Below are 16,550 nucleotides of genomic sequence, written 5' to 3'. Positions count from 1 at the left end.
CAGAAATTTCTTTTCTCACAGTTCCAAGGGCCAGAATCCAGGATACAGTGTGGACAGGTTTGGTTTCTCCCAAGGCCTATTTCCTTGGCTTGCAGATGGCTGCCTTTGTAAGGGGGGTGGGAGTGCGGGTGTCACATTGTGAGGTACTGGGGGTTAGGGTTTCAGCACATGAATTTAGTAGGGGGACACAAGTGAGCTCATAACAAGGTATCTGAGAGATGGCAAGATAGTAGGGAATTATTGTACCAGACCAAAAGCTGGAAAGCCAGGATCCAAGCAGGTAATCCAAATTAGAAGCTGCTTTTGCCCTGAGGGCATTTACCTAGCTGGAAAATGATGACTCTCCCTTTGAACATCAAAGAAGAAAAAAATAAATAAAACACAGTGAGTGAGGAGAGAAATAGAAGACCCTCCTTACAATAACTGGGACGCCAAAAGACTACACCCTCTGGGTGAGGATGAATTGGAAATGCAACAGCTTTAGAGGAATTTACAGGCTGGGATAAAATTGCCTGTCTCAAGTCATGATCTTGGTGTAAGGTTGTCTCTGACTATGCTGCCACCAGATGCCTGGCAAAAGCAAATACAAATCCTCTTTGGAGAAAAGCATTATGATTGTAGGCCCCAAATTCTTCCTACATGTAAGTTTTCATAGACAATGTCAAGTACAGAATTAAAGATAACCAGGTAAACAAGGAAACTAGACTCAGTGAGAACCAGCAGAAACACAACAGAAATAGGCCTGTGGAGACAACTGCTTTTGGAATGATCAGATGCAAACTATAAGATAATATTTTCTTTGGTCAAAGAAATAAAAGATAACTTGGACAATTTTGGCAAGTACCTGGAAACTATAAAACTGATAGAGGCCAAGCATAGTAGCTGACGCCTATAATCCTAGCACTTTGGGAGGCTGAGGCAAGAGGATCACTTGAGCTCAGGAGTTTGAGGTTGCAGTGAGCTATGATGATGCCACTGGACTCTACTTGGGGTGACAGAGTGAGACTCTGTCTCAAAAAAAAAAAAAATTGGAGAAAAGAAAGCTCCTGGAGCTTTTCCCCACCAGAGCAATAAATGAATACAGTACTATAATACAGCTCTAGGGGAACTGCAGGGATAAAGCTTCACAGATGTGACAGTAGTGATTGCTATCATGTGTCCATTTAACTTGTCAGTCTAGCTGGTGCGGAAGATGGGTGGGTTTGGGAGAATGACAGTAGATTATCCTTAACTTCATCAGGTGGGGGTACCCATTTCAGTTGCTGTTCCAGAATTCATTTCCTATTGAATCAAATCAGGACAGTGCCCGACACCTGCTGTACAGCTATTAACATGACAATTGGGGAAGCGGGTATTCTCTCCTGATAAAAATGTCTGATTTTTCACTGAGGTAGTCACAAATGTCAGTACCTTTTCTTTGGGAGCCATTCAGTTTCCCCTGAGATTACTCTAACCTCCTGATATATGGAGTAGGTGAGGGACCTAGTGATCTAACTACAGAACTTCAATAAATCACCATTTTCAGCCCCTTGTCTTCCACGATGCCCAGGGTCTCCAAGGCCTCAGCCTTTTCAGGGACCTCCAGTTGCTGGTATACTTTTTGCAGGCTCTGCTAAATCAGTCACCACTCTTCTTTCTCACTAACAAAAATTTGTTGGCATCTCAGGTCTGCTGCTATATTCTCCTCCATTACCTTTTATAAGCCCCTACTTTTTCTACATCAGGTTCACAAAACAGAGATAAAATCATGTGGTTAATCAGTCATATTTAAATGCATTTTTAGCAAATTAACTTAAAAATACCTTTCTATTGATATCTTAAAGTATGTCAGTTATGATTCTCAGTTCTTCGAGGTCTGAGAACTTGGCCCACTTGCAAAGAAAACAAAAAGTAAACAAGCAAAGAATATTTCCTAAACTATAAAATCTAGACAGGAAAGTATAGGGATTGCCTTTCTTTATTGTCATCATGGACACATAGTTCAGTTCAAATCAAAACAATTCATCACATATTTATTGAGTCCCTACTGTGTGCCAGGCACTGTTCTAGGTACTTGTGATACATAGGTGAACAAAACAAACATCCCTGCCCTCAAGGAGCTTACATTACAGTAGAAGGACACAGTAGTAAACAAAAAGCCTAATAAATATGTGAGGTATTTAAGAGTGTTAGAAGGTGATACGTGATATGGAAAAAGAAAAAGTAGAGCAGGTTAAGGAGGTATATGAGTGCTGGAGTTGGGCGGTGAAAGAGACAGCCTGCAGCATTACATAGCATGGTTAGGATAGGCTTCAGTGAGAAGGCAACATCTGAGCAAAGATGAGAAGGGAAGGGTGTAGGATGTCTGGAACAGCTAGTACAATGGCCAAAGGCTGGATTTCAGGAGAGGTCTGGGCTGGAGATGCAAATTTGGCAGTTGTTAAATAGAGATGGTATTTTAAACCGTAAGACCGTATGAGATCACTGAGGCAGAGATTATAGAAAGAAAAGTGATAGTCACACCTTTCACTGAAAGAAACAATCAGAGAAATCCAAATTCTTGGGAAATCTGAGACCATAGAAACATGGTAGAACAAATGTAAGGAACAGTGTGTATCTGTATTCTTTTTTTGTCCATCAAAGTCATCTAGGACTTAAGAGTTAGAGGCCAGTTTTTTTAAATGTAAATTTAGTAATAGAAAAAAAATCTAGAGATACCGGTATATATTCTGGACTTATAACTTTACTTTGGATAGTTCACACTTACAATGCCCAGGCGATTGAACTGCTTGTTCTATTTCCATGTAAAAAAGTAATAAGTTTGACCTATTTCCAACTATGTTTGTAAGAATGCGGTATCTATTTCATTAAGTGAAATATTAGGTGTCAATTCTCACACTTTCTCTCCCATACCTCCCTGCCTCAATATGGCTCCTGCAGCCACCTTGCCCTGGTCCTCTTTTGTGGGCCCCTTGATGTGTTATTCCAGGCGCTATCTTAAAGACCCTCCCACTCAACAGAAAGCACATTTTCAGATCTAATACTGTATGCTTGGCGAAGGGAAAGTTAAAAAAAAAAAATTAAAATGGCAGTCACCAATCTCAATGTATCTATCTTCAAAAAGGCATCATTATTTTGAGGAATTATGATTAATTTTTTGAAAGTAATAATAGCATTGTAGTTATGTTTTCAAAAAATGTTCTTTTAGACATATATCCCAAAATATTTATGAACAAAAAATTTATAGACTGATGTCTGCATGAATACTCCAAAAATAACTCATAGGCTCTCCCAAGACAGCATTAAAAATGTGATTTTTTTTTTTACAAAAACTTATTGAATAATAAAGAAATTGCTGGTAAGACTTATGGTATATACATAAACATACTAATTTGGCATTAAATGATAGTCTATTGCCACTTCTAATCATTTTATGTACTCTATGGGGAGTAGGTAGCAAACTATAGCCCTTGGGCCAAATGCAACCCAACACCATTTTTTTGTTAAGAGAGAGGGTCTTGCTCTGTCACCCAGGCTGGAGTGCAGTGGCACAATCACAGCTCACTGTAACCTTGAACTCCTGAGCTCAAGAGATCCTGCCACCTGAGCAGCTAGGAATGAAGGGATGTGACACCACACCTGGCTTTTTTTTTTTCTTTCTTGTGGAGACAAGCTGTCATTGTTGCCAAAGCTGCTCTAGAACTCTTGACCTCAAGCAATTCTCCCTCTCAGCCTCCGAAAGTGCTGGGATTACAGATGTGAGCCATTGCACCTGGCCCCAGCACCTATTTTTTTTTTATTTCAGCATATTATGGGGGTACAAAAGTTTAGGTTACATATATTGCCCTTGCCCCCCTCCTCCCCCAAATCAGAGCTTCAAGCATGTCCAACCCCTAGACGGTGCGTATCGTACTCATTGTGTATGTATACACCCATCCCCTTCCCCCCATCTGCCCAACACCCAATTAATGTATTCCTAAATATGCCCTTAGGTGATGATCAGTGAAACCAATTTGATGGTGAGTACATGTGGTGCTTATTTTTCCATTCTTGGGATACTTCACTTAATAGAATGGGTTCCAGCTCTATCCAGGAAAATACAAGAGATGCTATATCACCATTATTTCTTATAGCTGAGTAGTACTCCATTGTATACATATACCACATTTTATTAATCCACTCATGTATTGATGGGCACTTGGGTTATTTCCACATCTTTGCAATTGTGAATTGTGCTGCTATAAACATTCGAGTGCAGATGTCTGTTTTATAGAATGTCTTTTGTTCTTTTGGGTAGATGCCCAATAATGGGATTGCTGATCAAATGGTAGGTCTACTTGTGTCTGTTTAAGGTATCTCCATATTGCTTTCCACAGAGGTTGCACTAGTTCGCAGTCCCACCAGCAGTGTATGAGTGTTCCTATCTCTCCGCATCCATGCCAACATTTATTGTTTTGGGACTTTTTGATAATAAAGACCATTCTCACTGGAGATAAGGCCAGCTCCTATTTTTTTAAGTGAGGTTTATTGGAACACTATTACATCCAATCATTTATGTCAGTGGTTCTCAACCAGGGACAATTCTTCCCTCCAGGGACATCTGGCAATGTCTGGAGACATTTTTGGCTGTCAAAATTAGGGAGAGGGGCAGCTACTGGCATCTAGTACTGGTATCTTATGGGTCGAGGCCAGGGATGCTGCTACACTTTGTACAATGCACAGGACAGCTGACCATAACAAAGCATTAGGCAGCCCAAAATATTAGCAGTACCAAAGTTCAGATACCCTAGTTTACATATTGTCTCTGGCTGCTTTTGTACTAAATTGAGAGTACTTGTGACAGAGACCATACAGCCCACAACACCTAACATATTTACTCTCTGGCTCTTTATAGAAACCAGAAAATTTAAATAAGTATCTTATGTATAGCAGGTTATCTATCAATTCTAGAAAACTCTTAACATTATTTCTTCTAGAAATGAGATAACCAACTTTTTTTTTTAAGACACATTTTTGCACTATGTTGCTTAGGTTGGCCTGAAACTCCTGGGCTCAAGCAATCCTCCTGGCTTAACCTCCTGAGTAGCTAGGACTTTAGGAATGTACCACAATGCCTGGCTTAACATTCTAATTTATACCCCTTTTAGCCTTAAAAAGGGCTATAGGCTTTTATAGGTTTTTATAAATGTTGCTCTATACTTTCTGATTCATTAAAGGGATATTTAAAACAGTGATTCTCAAAAGCCAATCCACAGACCACTGACCTGCTATGAAAATTTCACTGGCCCATAGTGAAATGAGAAAAGTAAAGACAAATTTGGGATATTTTCATAAAACTGATTTAATTCAATATAAAAGGCTGTTCTTCATAATTATTATATCCCTCCTACATTTTAAAGTATTAAAATGCCCTTTCTTTTCTGAAACAATGCTGATACTAGGTGATTGTTTTTAATGTGGCAAAATTAATAGTTTGTAATATTGTGCCAAACCATTTCTAAAAATTATTGATTCCTGAAATCCAAAAGTCAGGGAACCAATGATTTAGAGACTTTGGCTCCAATATAGTCTTTGATGTTGAGTATATTTCACATAACATTGCTGAAGGTATTTCTTAAATGTGTTTTGCAGTGTCTAATAAGTGATGAACTACAGCTGAAGGCTTTTCCACATTCATTACAATCATAAGGTTTTTCTCCAGTATGAATTCTCTGATGTTTAGCAAAGGATGAATCATGCCTAAAGGCTTTCCCACAATGACTGCATTCATAAGGTTTCACTCCAGTATGGACTCTCTGATGGATAGAAAGATGTATTCTCTGGCTAAAGGCTTTCCCACATTCCTTACATTTATATGGTCTTTCTCCTGTATGAGTTCTCTGGTGTTGGGTTAGGTATGTGCTATGGCTGAAGGTTTTACTGCATACGTTACAAATATAGGGTTTCACACCAGTATGAATAATCTCATGCTGCCTAAGGTGTCTAATCTGGAAAAATGCTTTTCCACAGTCTTTGCATGTAAAAGGTTTCTCTCTAACATGAGTTCTCAGATGCTGGATCAGTCCAATGCTCTGGCTAAAGGCTTTCTCACATACCCCACATTCATAGGGCTTCTCCCCAGTATGAATTCTAACATGTTGAGTAAGGGATGAAGGATGTCTGAAGGTTTTCCCACATTCCTTACATTCATAGGGTTTCTCACCAGTATGGATTCTCTGATGTGGAATAAGGGATGAACTTTGGCTAAAGGCTTTTCCACATTCCTTACATCTGAAAGGTTTCTCTCCAGTATGAATTCTCATGTGTTCAGTAAGGTGAATGAGCTGTTTGAAGATTTTTTCACAAATATTACATTCAAAAGTTTTCATCTTTGTATAACTCCTTGAATTATTAATTAAATCTAAATTGTATCTGCTTCTTTTTCCAGATGTGTCGTATTTATGATCTCGTTTTCTTGAAAGATTTATTTGTCCTGGCATAACTTTTGAATTCACACTAATTTTTTTCTCACATCTGTTAGATTCTTGGCCTCCGTCCTGAGCAAGCATTTTCTTGCAGATCAAGGGGATTTGCCCCTCACCTATTTCTTGGTTTTCCTGCTGGCTTTCTAAATTATCACATTTGGAGATTCTTCCCAACGTGGAATACAAGGTGCTTCCTCTGGTAGACCTTTCCATCACCAGACCATGGTGTAATTCTTCCCATGAGATGTCATTCTTTAAGGCTGACTCTTTGGTTTCTGTTTTACTCTCCAAGTCTAAAAGAAATCCAAAAATAAAAATGACCCATATTCACTGCACTTTAAAAAATAAATCACCATAATGAGAATGATAGGGAAAAAATAATATAAACTAGGTACAGGAGGTTTGGATGGTCTTCCAATGTGATCCTACCACCTAGAGAGCTGATATGAAAGCAAGTGAAGAAGTGCTCAGAGGAAAGAAGCTGTTAAACGTATGTGAGGTGACTTTAAGAAATTGGGAGGAGCTCATCTATGTGAATTGCAAGAGGAAATAAACTAAGGAGAGTAAGGGCAAATATCAAAAGATAAGAATAAGGAAGATAGGATTCTAAGACCATATCATCTTAAGCCCTTATTTCTATGATAAAATTTTCTTTACTTAAGAAAACAAATATTTTTAAAAAGTATTTATATGAAATATGTTGTAAACATCAAAATAAAACATTAAATAATGCAAGAATGCAATGATTAAAAAGGGACAGAATCTTCCTATCTGGGGTGAGATTCCCTCCAGTCTCTGACGATTTTGGAATGTATCCATTCAGACATTTCTCAACAAAATGTATATGTGAATGTATACATTTATGTATATATGTTCTTAAATATACATTTGTACAAAAAAGGGATCATGGTATACATATAGTTCTGTATCTGTTTTATTTATCTTATGGGCCTCTTTCTACATCTGTACATTGAGATTATCTCATTCTAACAACCTCATTGCATTCTACTGTACGAACATATCATAATTTGACTTTTCCCTACTGAAAAATATTTACGTTGTCTCCAATTTTTCACTATTACAAATCAAACCGCAATCTATTATACATAATTATACATACATTCTTTTATACTCCTGTCAGTGTTTCATTAGATTTACTAAAGAAAGTGTTGGGTTGTGCATGTGTACACTCAGCAAATGCAGGTGCCTTTCCCTGAATACTCAATAGATTTGATTAATCTTCATAATTTTTGATATATAAGATGTGGAAAATGGTTTTCCTCAATTTGTGACAAAATATTAACTACTTTGTAAAATCTTTAAGGACAGAGAATATATATTTTATCCATAGTATACCTGGTATAACATTTTTGGATGAAGGAATTTTTCCCTGATGTTCTTTCCATTCCCATACATCCATTTTGGACCCTGCCATCCTAAAGCACCAATGTTTCCTGTTCACAAAAAAAATCTTATTCCCTAGGATTTTGGAATGTACACATTCAGACATTTCCCAACAAGATGTATATGCGAATGTATATGTTTATTAAACCTCACTTTAGTAATGACACATAAAAAGTGTTCAGAAATAGCTGGATAAATTTTGGAGTGGGCTTAAAAAGCAAGCAGAGATGTTCAGATTACTTAATACAGGGGAAAGGGAGTCACTTCACTTTTCTATTAAGGGTAATAACAAGATAAATGTGATATTTTAAATGGTCAAATCAGGCAGTAACTTTCAAGATGAGTCAGAAAAAGACAATAAGACACCAACAACGCAACTAGAAATTTTAGTAATTCAGGCAAGAAATGATGGAAACTTCACTTACCATTGCATCAACACAGAGAGATGAGAAGCAGATTTAATAGGTAGTATCAAGGAAGAAACCATGGAAATGAGGAAAAAACAGAGTAGAAAGCATGATATTCTTCCTGATATCATTTCTAGAAACTGAAAGAACATTGGAAGTTAGGATGAGAAACTTGCTTAGGTGAGAAGATGGTGTCTGGTTTGGGATATGCTGGGTTTGAAGTGACAACGGCACTTCTATATAGAGATGTCATAAATGCCAGGGATATGCAGGAATAGAGTTCATATAGATCTATAAGACAAAGATGAAAATCTGCAGAATACAGGTGTGGAAGGGATAGTCCAAACCATCACAAAGTATTTGTGGGAGTTTGTATAGAAACAGAATAGCAGTGTAAAAGACAGCAGCTCCTTAGGGATTGTGGCTGAGACTGCTGGCTGTTCACTGAAATCTGTTCTCCCCATTTTTGGACATACAACTAGATTATATTTCCCAATCTTCCTTAAATTAGCTTGAGTGACATCACAAAGGTCTCCCCTGTTAAGTAAATGAGAGTGAAAAATGACGTGAACCACTCCAGGCTGGCTCATAAAACCTCCCAAATGAGGTCCTTTGTGCTCTTACTCTTTGCTGGGTAAATGGAGATGATGAGGAGGCCCTAGAGAATGGTGGAGCCACGAGGCAGGAACCTTGGTCCTGAATCACCAGATGGAGAATAACTGCCAACTGACCTAAACAATTTCTCCAGACTAGTGTATGAGCAAGAAATAAGTTCATATTCTGTTTGCGATAATTTATGGCTCAAAATTTGTTACAAAATTTTGGAGTCTATTTGTTACAGTAGTTTAGCCAATCCTAACAAATGCAGAAATTATATTAATACATCTGCATTAAAAAAGACATTGAAGAGAGGCCCTGAAAAAGCAGTAAGAGACAGAGGAAACAAAAATTATTAAGCTAATGGAGGAAAGGATATTAAGGTGACAAGGTCTGTATAACTTAATGCTGCCATGTATAATAGCATCATAAGAATACATAAACTGTGGAGTCAGAATGATTAGAAGTAAAATACTGACTCCACCAAGTAGTAGGTAATTTCACTGTATACATTTCTTAACCAGCCTCCTTCTCCTCATTTGTAAGATGGAGCTAATATAGGACTTTACCAATTTGGTAAATACCTATCATTGTTACCTGTTTACACACATTGAAGAAGACTGCTAAAAGCCATTGGATTTGGGAAGAAGGAATTCTGTGGTGATTTCTCAAAAAGCCATAAATTACCTGTCATGAAAAGTTAAATTACACAAGTTAAAAAGAGAATCAGAATTGAAGCTATGATCACAGAATAAGATTTTTTAAAAAACTGAAAATGAAATAACAGAGAGAAAGTGAAACCAATGATAAAATGACATGAGAATCCAATGAAGTAGCCTGTGTCTAATGAGAAGAGACTTATGTACATCTAAATGTATTAAACATGGGAAAGAAACTGTGATCAGAGCAAGGTTTAGAATACTGGAGAAAGAGATAAAAATCATGAAAGTCAGATCAAGAGAAATGATGAAGAACGTTAACCCTGATGAGAAAGGCGTCTCTTTTCCTCTGACTCCAGAGAGACTAAAGAGAAGATGCAAGTTCAGGAAAGGGGTGACAGAAACGGTAGAACCAGCTTTGCTGTGTATCCTATCCAGATGGCTTTGGCCTTCTCCATCGCTTGGAGAAAGCTTTGTGGGGAATTCTCTGGCCAGCATCACAAAGGCCCCATCTGCCCTGCTCTTACCTGAACCTGGACATCCTGAAATCTCTCTCTCCATCAGCCATGGTTCTTCTCCTTTCTCCAACTGGGAAATCACACCAGGTTTGGAAAGCTGATATCCTGCTTATGGGGAAGAAAAGGCTGTATGTACTGAGGTCAAAGAGTCATCCCAAGAATTTAAAAATGGTCCTCTGGTATTCAGGTCTTCTGAAGAAAGTTAAGTAGAAAGACCAGGACAGAAAAGACCACAGCAATTCTGACTTGGTGTTCAGAAGGAATTAGAAACCTCTAATATAGAATCCAAAGCCCAACCAAAACACTTAATTTAGAAACAAAGATTTTTTTCCAATAGGCAGGTTCTATTTTCAAGGGGAACCCGTCCTTACCCACTGAGACCAGGTTCCCATAGTTCTCCAGCATCACCTCCCGGTACAGCTTCCGGTGAGCAGGACCCAGCTGCCCCCACTCCTCCTGGGTGAAGTCCACAGAGATGTCCTTGAAGGTCAACAGTTCCTAGAACACCAAGTATGTTCCTTTTCAGCCAGAGTTCAGGAAGTTGTTCTGACCATGTCTAGATGCTAAGAGATTCCAACTGAGTTTTCCTGGATACCCTTTGCTAATCATTTGGTTGATTCTGTTGGAGGTTATAAAACAATGCATAGAGTATGTGAGTTGCCTTTGCAACTTACAATTTAGATGAAGGGAAAGTGTTTATGAAATATTAAAGGTCACAGAACTATGTGCAGTAATTTAGATTAAGGACAACAAAGTTAAGGAGTATTTGGGGAAGGGGAGAATTCTAAAGGAGCTAAGGCCACAGAGAAGACAGGGACCTTTGTTGGACTCAAAGAATTGGTTAAAATGAGAAAATTTAGCATGGGTAAAATATCCTTAGCTACGTTTTTCTGTTAATAAGAAAAGTATAAGAGAACAGCATGTTTTTGGAAGGAGCATGAATTCTGCCTATAAGGAAGACACTTGACCAAGGCAGACACAATCAAGGCAGACACGATCAAGGCAGATAGGATCAAGGCAGACACTCCGGGTTGTGAAGTACAAGAGCCACTTATGTATGATCCACACAAATTCAATAATCATTTGCTAGTTATTTTTAAAAAATACTCCCAAATGCAAAGAGAATTCAGAAGCTGGAAAGCTGAAATAATAACAAATGCTCTAAGTATGGAGACTAGTTTAATGCTTTTTATGTATCATAAATAATTCCGAAATGCATTTCAGGCCTATTAGGCTGATGTTAGCAGCTGCATTTAACCTATGGAAAAGCTGAATTTGAGGAAGGTTAAAGACATAGGATTAAACCCTATGATTTAATCATATGATTAAACTATGTGGTTTTGGAAGCTAAGATGAATCCACTTTAAAACACTTTTGTTCTTTAATAATATCTCCTTCTAGTTCTCTGACTACTCTGTAATTCTCTTGAGTTCCCCCAGGCCTCTGGGGTGTGGGAGTGCAGAGCTCTGCCAGTTGCCAGTGCCATCAGTTTTCTGGTTAGCCCATTTATGATACACAGCACACTGTTAAACTGCTCTTAGAAGTTCTCCTTCCGTTTCTGCTCAGCCTATTTAGTTTGTGCCCTTCACGACCTGCCAGTATCTTCTCTACTCATGTCTTTTTTCAACTACAGTTCTGCTTTAGGTATTGACCAAAAATCTTCTCTTAAAGGTCATTAATGAAGTTTATACATCTCCAAGAATATCAGAGCCTGATTTTGTTGATTTTAAAATATTGCTTAAAAAGACTTTACAACATTTGTCTTTCTCCCAGGTAATATCTGTGAGTTCTGAGAGTAAGGACTACATTATATACTTCCTCCCCCTCTCTCCCCAACTCCCTTCTCTCTCTCTCTCTCTCTTACACACACACACACACACACACACACTCCAGCATACTTTTTAAATTTGTTGGATAAATGATTAGAGGTTTGCTAAAAACAAGAGATTTACTGAGGAGGGTTACTACTGGTGGGGAAATTATCAGTGAAATCAACCGATGTAGCCTGGTTTCCTAAGGAAGAACAGGCTAAGAAAAACCAATTCAAGAAGTCAAGTCAAAAAAAAATCAAAGTCCAGGGCACTTAAAATCTGAAAAACAATGTCAAGAAAGTGACCAGAAATTCCAACCCACCTGGGATTCTGCTGTCAAGGGCCCAGGGGTCACTTCATCTTCTAAGCTCTCTCCCTGGGTCACATCAGCAACCTGAGATAGCAGAGCTAGGGAAGGAAATGAGCCATGAGATTTGCATCTCTTCAAATCCCCCAGATAGAAAAACTGCCTACAGACTCACTGAATGTGGTTCTTCCCCCAATACATGCACAAAGAGGGACATTTAGAGTGACTCAAGAGCAGCCCCAACCTCCTTAATGAGGAAGACCTGCAGCATATTGCTTAGGCATTAATATTTCCCAGTGGTCTCAGATCTCTCAGGCCAGTCCTCTGCTCAAAAATCCTCAAAGGCTAAAATGGCAACTCGAAGTACTGTTAAAAAAAAATCTTCAAAGGTTCCCCACTGACAAGAAAGAAAAATGCAAACACTTCACCATGGACTTCAAGATCCTCCACAACCAGTCCAAAGCTGCTTCTCCAAGTATTGCCTCCCTCCAAATGCCATCCTTCGCCCCCTGGACACACCTTCCCACACAATCCTATTCACCATTCTCTGAACATACATGGATAGTGCCCACCTCAGTACTTTCCCCCAAATCCTATTTGATGAAAAACAGATATCTATCCTTCAGGCCCAGTTCAAGTGAAGTTTTCCCAGACACCCTTAATGAGAGGTAAGCTTCTTCTCTCCTATGCTCCCCCAAATGCTTGGTTTTTATATCTATTCTGGTATCTATCTCAGGCTACTTGCCACTTACTTGTATAATTATCTCCCTCAATTGAGTATTAGAATGAGTATATGGGTAGAAATTGTATCGTGTTCATTTTTTTTTTCCATCTGCTAAAGTGTTAAGCATAACACCCTGCCAGGTTTCTAGAATTCAAGAAATACTGGTTGAATTAGAGATATTAAAAATATGAACTAGGAATTAAAGCACAGGAATTACTGTCCATGCATTTTATTCCAACTTTTTATCATGAATATTGAATGCCCATTTATCTAATACCTAGATTCAACAATTGTTAATATACCATATTTGCTATATTTATCTCTATTTTTCCTGAACGATTTCAAAGTTGTAGACATATTCATCCCTAAATACTTCAAATAAAGATCTTCTCCCGCATAACCACAATGCCATTTATTACACCTACAAAAATTAACAATAAATCCACAGTATCATCTAAATATTCAGTACATATTCAGATTTCTTCAATTGTTCCCAAACTGTCTTTTATTCTGTTTTTTTTTTTTTTTCCAAACCAGGAGTTAATAAAGGTTCATACATTCAAAGTGGTTGTTATCTTTAGTCTCTATTTTTTTTTTGTTTTTTGAGACAGAATCTTTCTCTGTTGCCCTGGATAGAATGCAGTGGCATCATTGTAGCTCACTGCAACCTCAAACGATCCTCCTGCCTCAGTCTCCCCAGTAGCTGGGACTACAGGTACACAACCTCAAACAATCCTCTCGCCTCAGCCTCCCAGAGTGCTAGGATTACAGGCATGAGCCCCCACGCCCAGCATCTAGTCTCTTTTACTCTAGAATAGTACTTCCCCCCAACCCCTGCCCGCCTTTTTTTTTTTTTTTTTTTTTATGACACTGGCTTTTTAAAAGACAAGAATATTCTGACTGTATCCTGATGGTGGGGCTTACATTATTTCTCCATCTCCTGTATTTTCTGTAAACCAGAAGTTCACTTAGGATCAGGTTAAACATTTGTGGTAGGAATACCTTGTGGATGATACCATGTGCTTAGTATTACATTACCCATAAAGTACAAAATGTCAGGTTATCCCATTATTAGGACATTTTGGTTAAAATAGGGACCACCAGACCTCACCATTGGAAAAGCATATTCTTTCCTAGGCATTTGGTAAGCAATCTGAGAGGGTAATACTTTTATACCATGTTAAAGTGTTCCCCATCAACCTTTCAATTTTTTCATTTAAAGTATTCTATCATTCCTTCTACATATATTATTGGCAGGTGTTTTCGGTAAAGAGCTTTCTCTCACCAACTGCAGATGATCTAAAAGGCAAGGTAAATGCACCATTCATTCCCATAATAATCTATTTTTCAAACTAAGGAATCAGCATATTAATCGCCTCCAAAGTTTGCAAATGAGTTTCTCCCCCTAACCTACCTCTGTTTTAAGTGTCATTCTGACCATGTGGAATCTTATTTATTTAAGGTGTTACAATCAATTTGGACACTTAAACTGTCCCAAATGTGTCCAGCCAGAGCCCCTTGAACCTGGCTCCTGCATCCTTTTGACACATGTCCATTAGTCGTTAAGCTCTTCCTTGCTTCCAGGTTCACATGGCACTTCCCCTGCTGCCTTCTACTTCCAACCCAACCAAGTACCTGTGTGACCCTGGGCAGGTCTCCCATTTATTTGATTTACATTTCCTCAACTGTTAGAATAAAGAAAATCAGGTATGTCTGTCCTGCCACACATGCTCGTGGGGAAGATGAGAAAAAAAAAAAAACATATGTGGGTATGACACTGCAATATCATTTTGGGCTGAACTGACCACTAGTACTTAGGAAAACCCCAGACCAAAAACCCTATCAAGAACTCCAGAGATCTTTCCCCCAATTGTGTCCCCAAGAGATGATTCCACTCAAGTGTCTACCTTCCTTCTCACACAGGAGGAGACTGCTTTTCCTCCCTCCCACCCGTCAGTCTATTCTCACCTTCTCCTTTAAACATTTTGGTCACATCCTCCCACCGGGGCGCCCCCTCTTTGGCCTTCTTTGGATGGTGCAACTTCACCCGGGTGCTGGCCTCGGTGGGCAGGGTGATCAGGAGCTGCTGCGGCATGATGACTCCCGCCTCCTTCCTGGGCAACTGTCTGTCTCAGCCCACAGTCCTGTCCACTTCTGACAAGGAAACTGCGGGAATCTCTGACAGCAGGCTTCACAGGTGTATCGGTTTCCTGTAATCACCGACCTGCTCCTCAGGGGTCTCACTACCAGGAACACGGGAAGCATACAGCACCAAAATCTGGGGTCCGGACTTGTTTCTGCCGGCGGCTCTCAGGGCACGTCTCCCAACTTGAGCTCCATCTGTCTCTTCAGCCGGCAGCTCGAGGTGCCAGGTATTTATTCTCAGCAGCCACCTCTACAGTACCCTGCAGATTCTGGGCAGAAAACTAAATTAGAGTCAGCAAAGGATCTAGAGGCTCGGTCACAGGGTCGGAACTCTAGAACTTGCAGAAACCACTGTGAAATTTTTACAAAAGCTACGTGGAGACGGTGGATAGACAGCCCACGAGGTCCAAATCACCGTGCAGGTGTCACGAAGTACAGAGATGAATACAACCTAATTCTTTGACACCGGAATTAGGTTTAAAGTAGTCTGGGATTTGGAATCCCAGCTCCTTCACTTGTCGGTTGTGGCAAATCACCTAACCCCTCGGATCCCGCGTCTTCCTCCCTCTGGGAGAGGCTAAAGCTTGTTCCCAGGTGGGACCCGCTCGGCCCAGCCTTACCAGCCTTTGTCTGAGCCCGGCTGCGGGCTGTGGGGGGCGCGGCGCGCGACAGGGTGGCCGCGGGCGGCGCGGGTCGAGCTCGCGCTGCCCCGTCGGCCCCCTCCCCAAACCCCGGAGAGCCCCCCCGCTCACCCTCTCAGCGGATGGACCGCACGCTCCCGCCTTCCCGCCGCGGCCGGCGGCTCCCGGCCTTGCACCGCAACGCTCCCACGCAGCGCCGCGGCGGGCAGCCCGGCCCAGCGCGCCTGCGCGGCGGCGGCCTCGCGCATCCTTCCCAGCGGGCTCCCGCCCCGCGGGGTGCGCGCCCGCCGGCCCCGGCCTCGGGGCACCCGGGATGACGGCGTCCGCCCGGCTCCTGCCGCAGGCGCCGGTGTCCTCGCGCCCCGGACGCTGCAGCGGAGAGCGGAGTTTCCTCTGCCGAGAATATGCACGGAAATGTTTCCGGGTCGGCGTTTGAAACCCTTGACAAGAGCGAGACATTTGCGTGACTCTTGTGTTGAAACACTAGCGTAAGAGAATCCATGCCACTTTCCCTGAATAATGCGTACGTGGAAAAAGACTGAAAATTGAATGGATTCCCGTGTTTTATTAAAATAATACCAGGATCAGGCAGCTTTTTGTTCTAGTATTCAATAAAAATTTTCACGATAATTGCTCTCCTTATATTTCTGAAATGCCAGAAAATACACAAAAACAAGAAAATAATTGTTACCTGTAATCTCGCCAAGGAAAGGTAACTATTGGTAATGGTGCACAGCCTTTCCTACACACACACACACACCTTGTTTATGTTTTTCACTCATTTTTACATATTTTCCACCAAAGTGATTATATTGCAATGCTGTTTTATTGCTGAGTTTTCTCCACTCAGAAAATGTAGGAGTACGTTATTCCAAATACATTTCTACATCAATA

General features: G+C 40.2%; 2 protein-coding genes across 5 annotated transcripts in view; both read right to left on the bottom strand.

Moving 5' to 3' along the window:
• Window positions 1–16,550, bottom strand: part of EXO5 (exonuclease 5) — a 155,305-nt gene that overhangs the window by 28,320 nt on the left and 110,435 nt on the right. The window lies entirely within an intron of this gene.
• Window positions 5,508–15,878, bottom strand: ZFP69B (ZFP69 zinc finger protein B). Of its 4 annotated transcripts, XM_069477760.1 has the most exons (6): window positions 15,768–15,878; window positions 14,839–15,284; window positions 12,162–12,247; window positions 10,400–10,526; window positions 10,038–10,133; window positions 5,508–6,736 (listed from the first exon to the last, which is right to left on the bottom strand). In XM_069477760.1, exons 2-6 carry the CDS (start codon window positions 14,963–14,965, stop codon window positions 5,568–5,570), a joined length of 1,605 nt encoding a protein of 534 aa, XP_069333861.1. In that variant the 5' UTR covers window positions 14,966–15,284; window positions 15,768–15,878; the 3' UTR covers window positions 5,508–5,567. The 4 variants fall into 4 exon arrangements, with proteins under 4 accessions (XP_069333861.1, XP_069333862.1, XP_069333864.1 ...); XM_069477761.1 differs by lacking the exon at window positions 15,768–15,878 and having other exon boundaries at window positions 14,839–15,463; XM_069477763.1 differs by lacking the exons at window positions 12,162–12,247; window positions 14,839–15,284 and having other exon boundaries at window positions 5,568–6,736; window positions 15,768–15,818.

The sequence above is a fragment of the Eulemur rufifrons genome, chromosome 8, assembly GCF_041146395.1.
Source record: "Eulemur rufifrons isolate Redbay chromosome 8, OSU_ERuf_1, whole genome shotgun sequence".
Classification (NCBI taxonomy): Eukaryota; Metazoa; Chordata; class Mammalia; order Primates; family Lemuridae; genus Eulemur; species Eulemur rufifrons.
Note: the sequence above shows the minus strand (reverse complement) of the source record. Positions and strands in the feature narration are given on the sequence as shown.

Coding starts and splice junctions, on each gene's coding strand:
- ZFP69B (XM_069477760.1), bottom strand. CDS start 14,965: ATGCCGCAGCAGCTCCTGATCACCCTGCCCACCGAGGCCAGCACCCGG. Junction 10,527..12,161: donor CCTTGACAGCAGAATCCCAG/GTGGGTTGGAAT, acceptor TTGGTGTTCTAG/GAACTGTTGACCTTCAAGGA. Junction 10,134..10,399: donor TGGGAACCTGGTCTCAGTGG/GTAAGGACGGGT, acceptor CCCCATAAGCAG/GATATCAGCTTTCCAAACCT.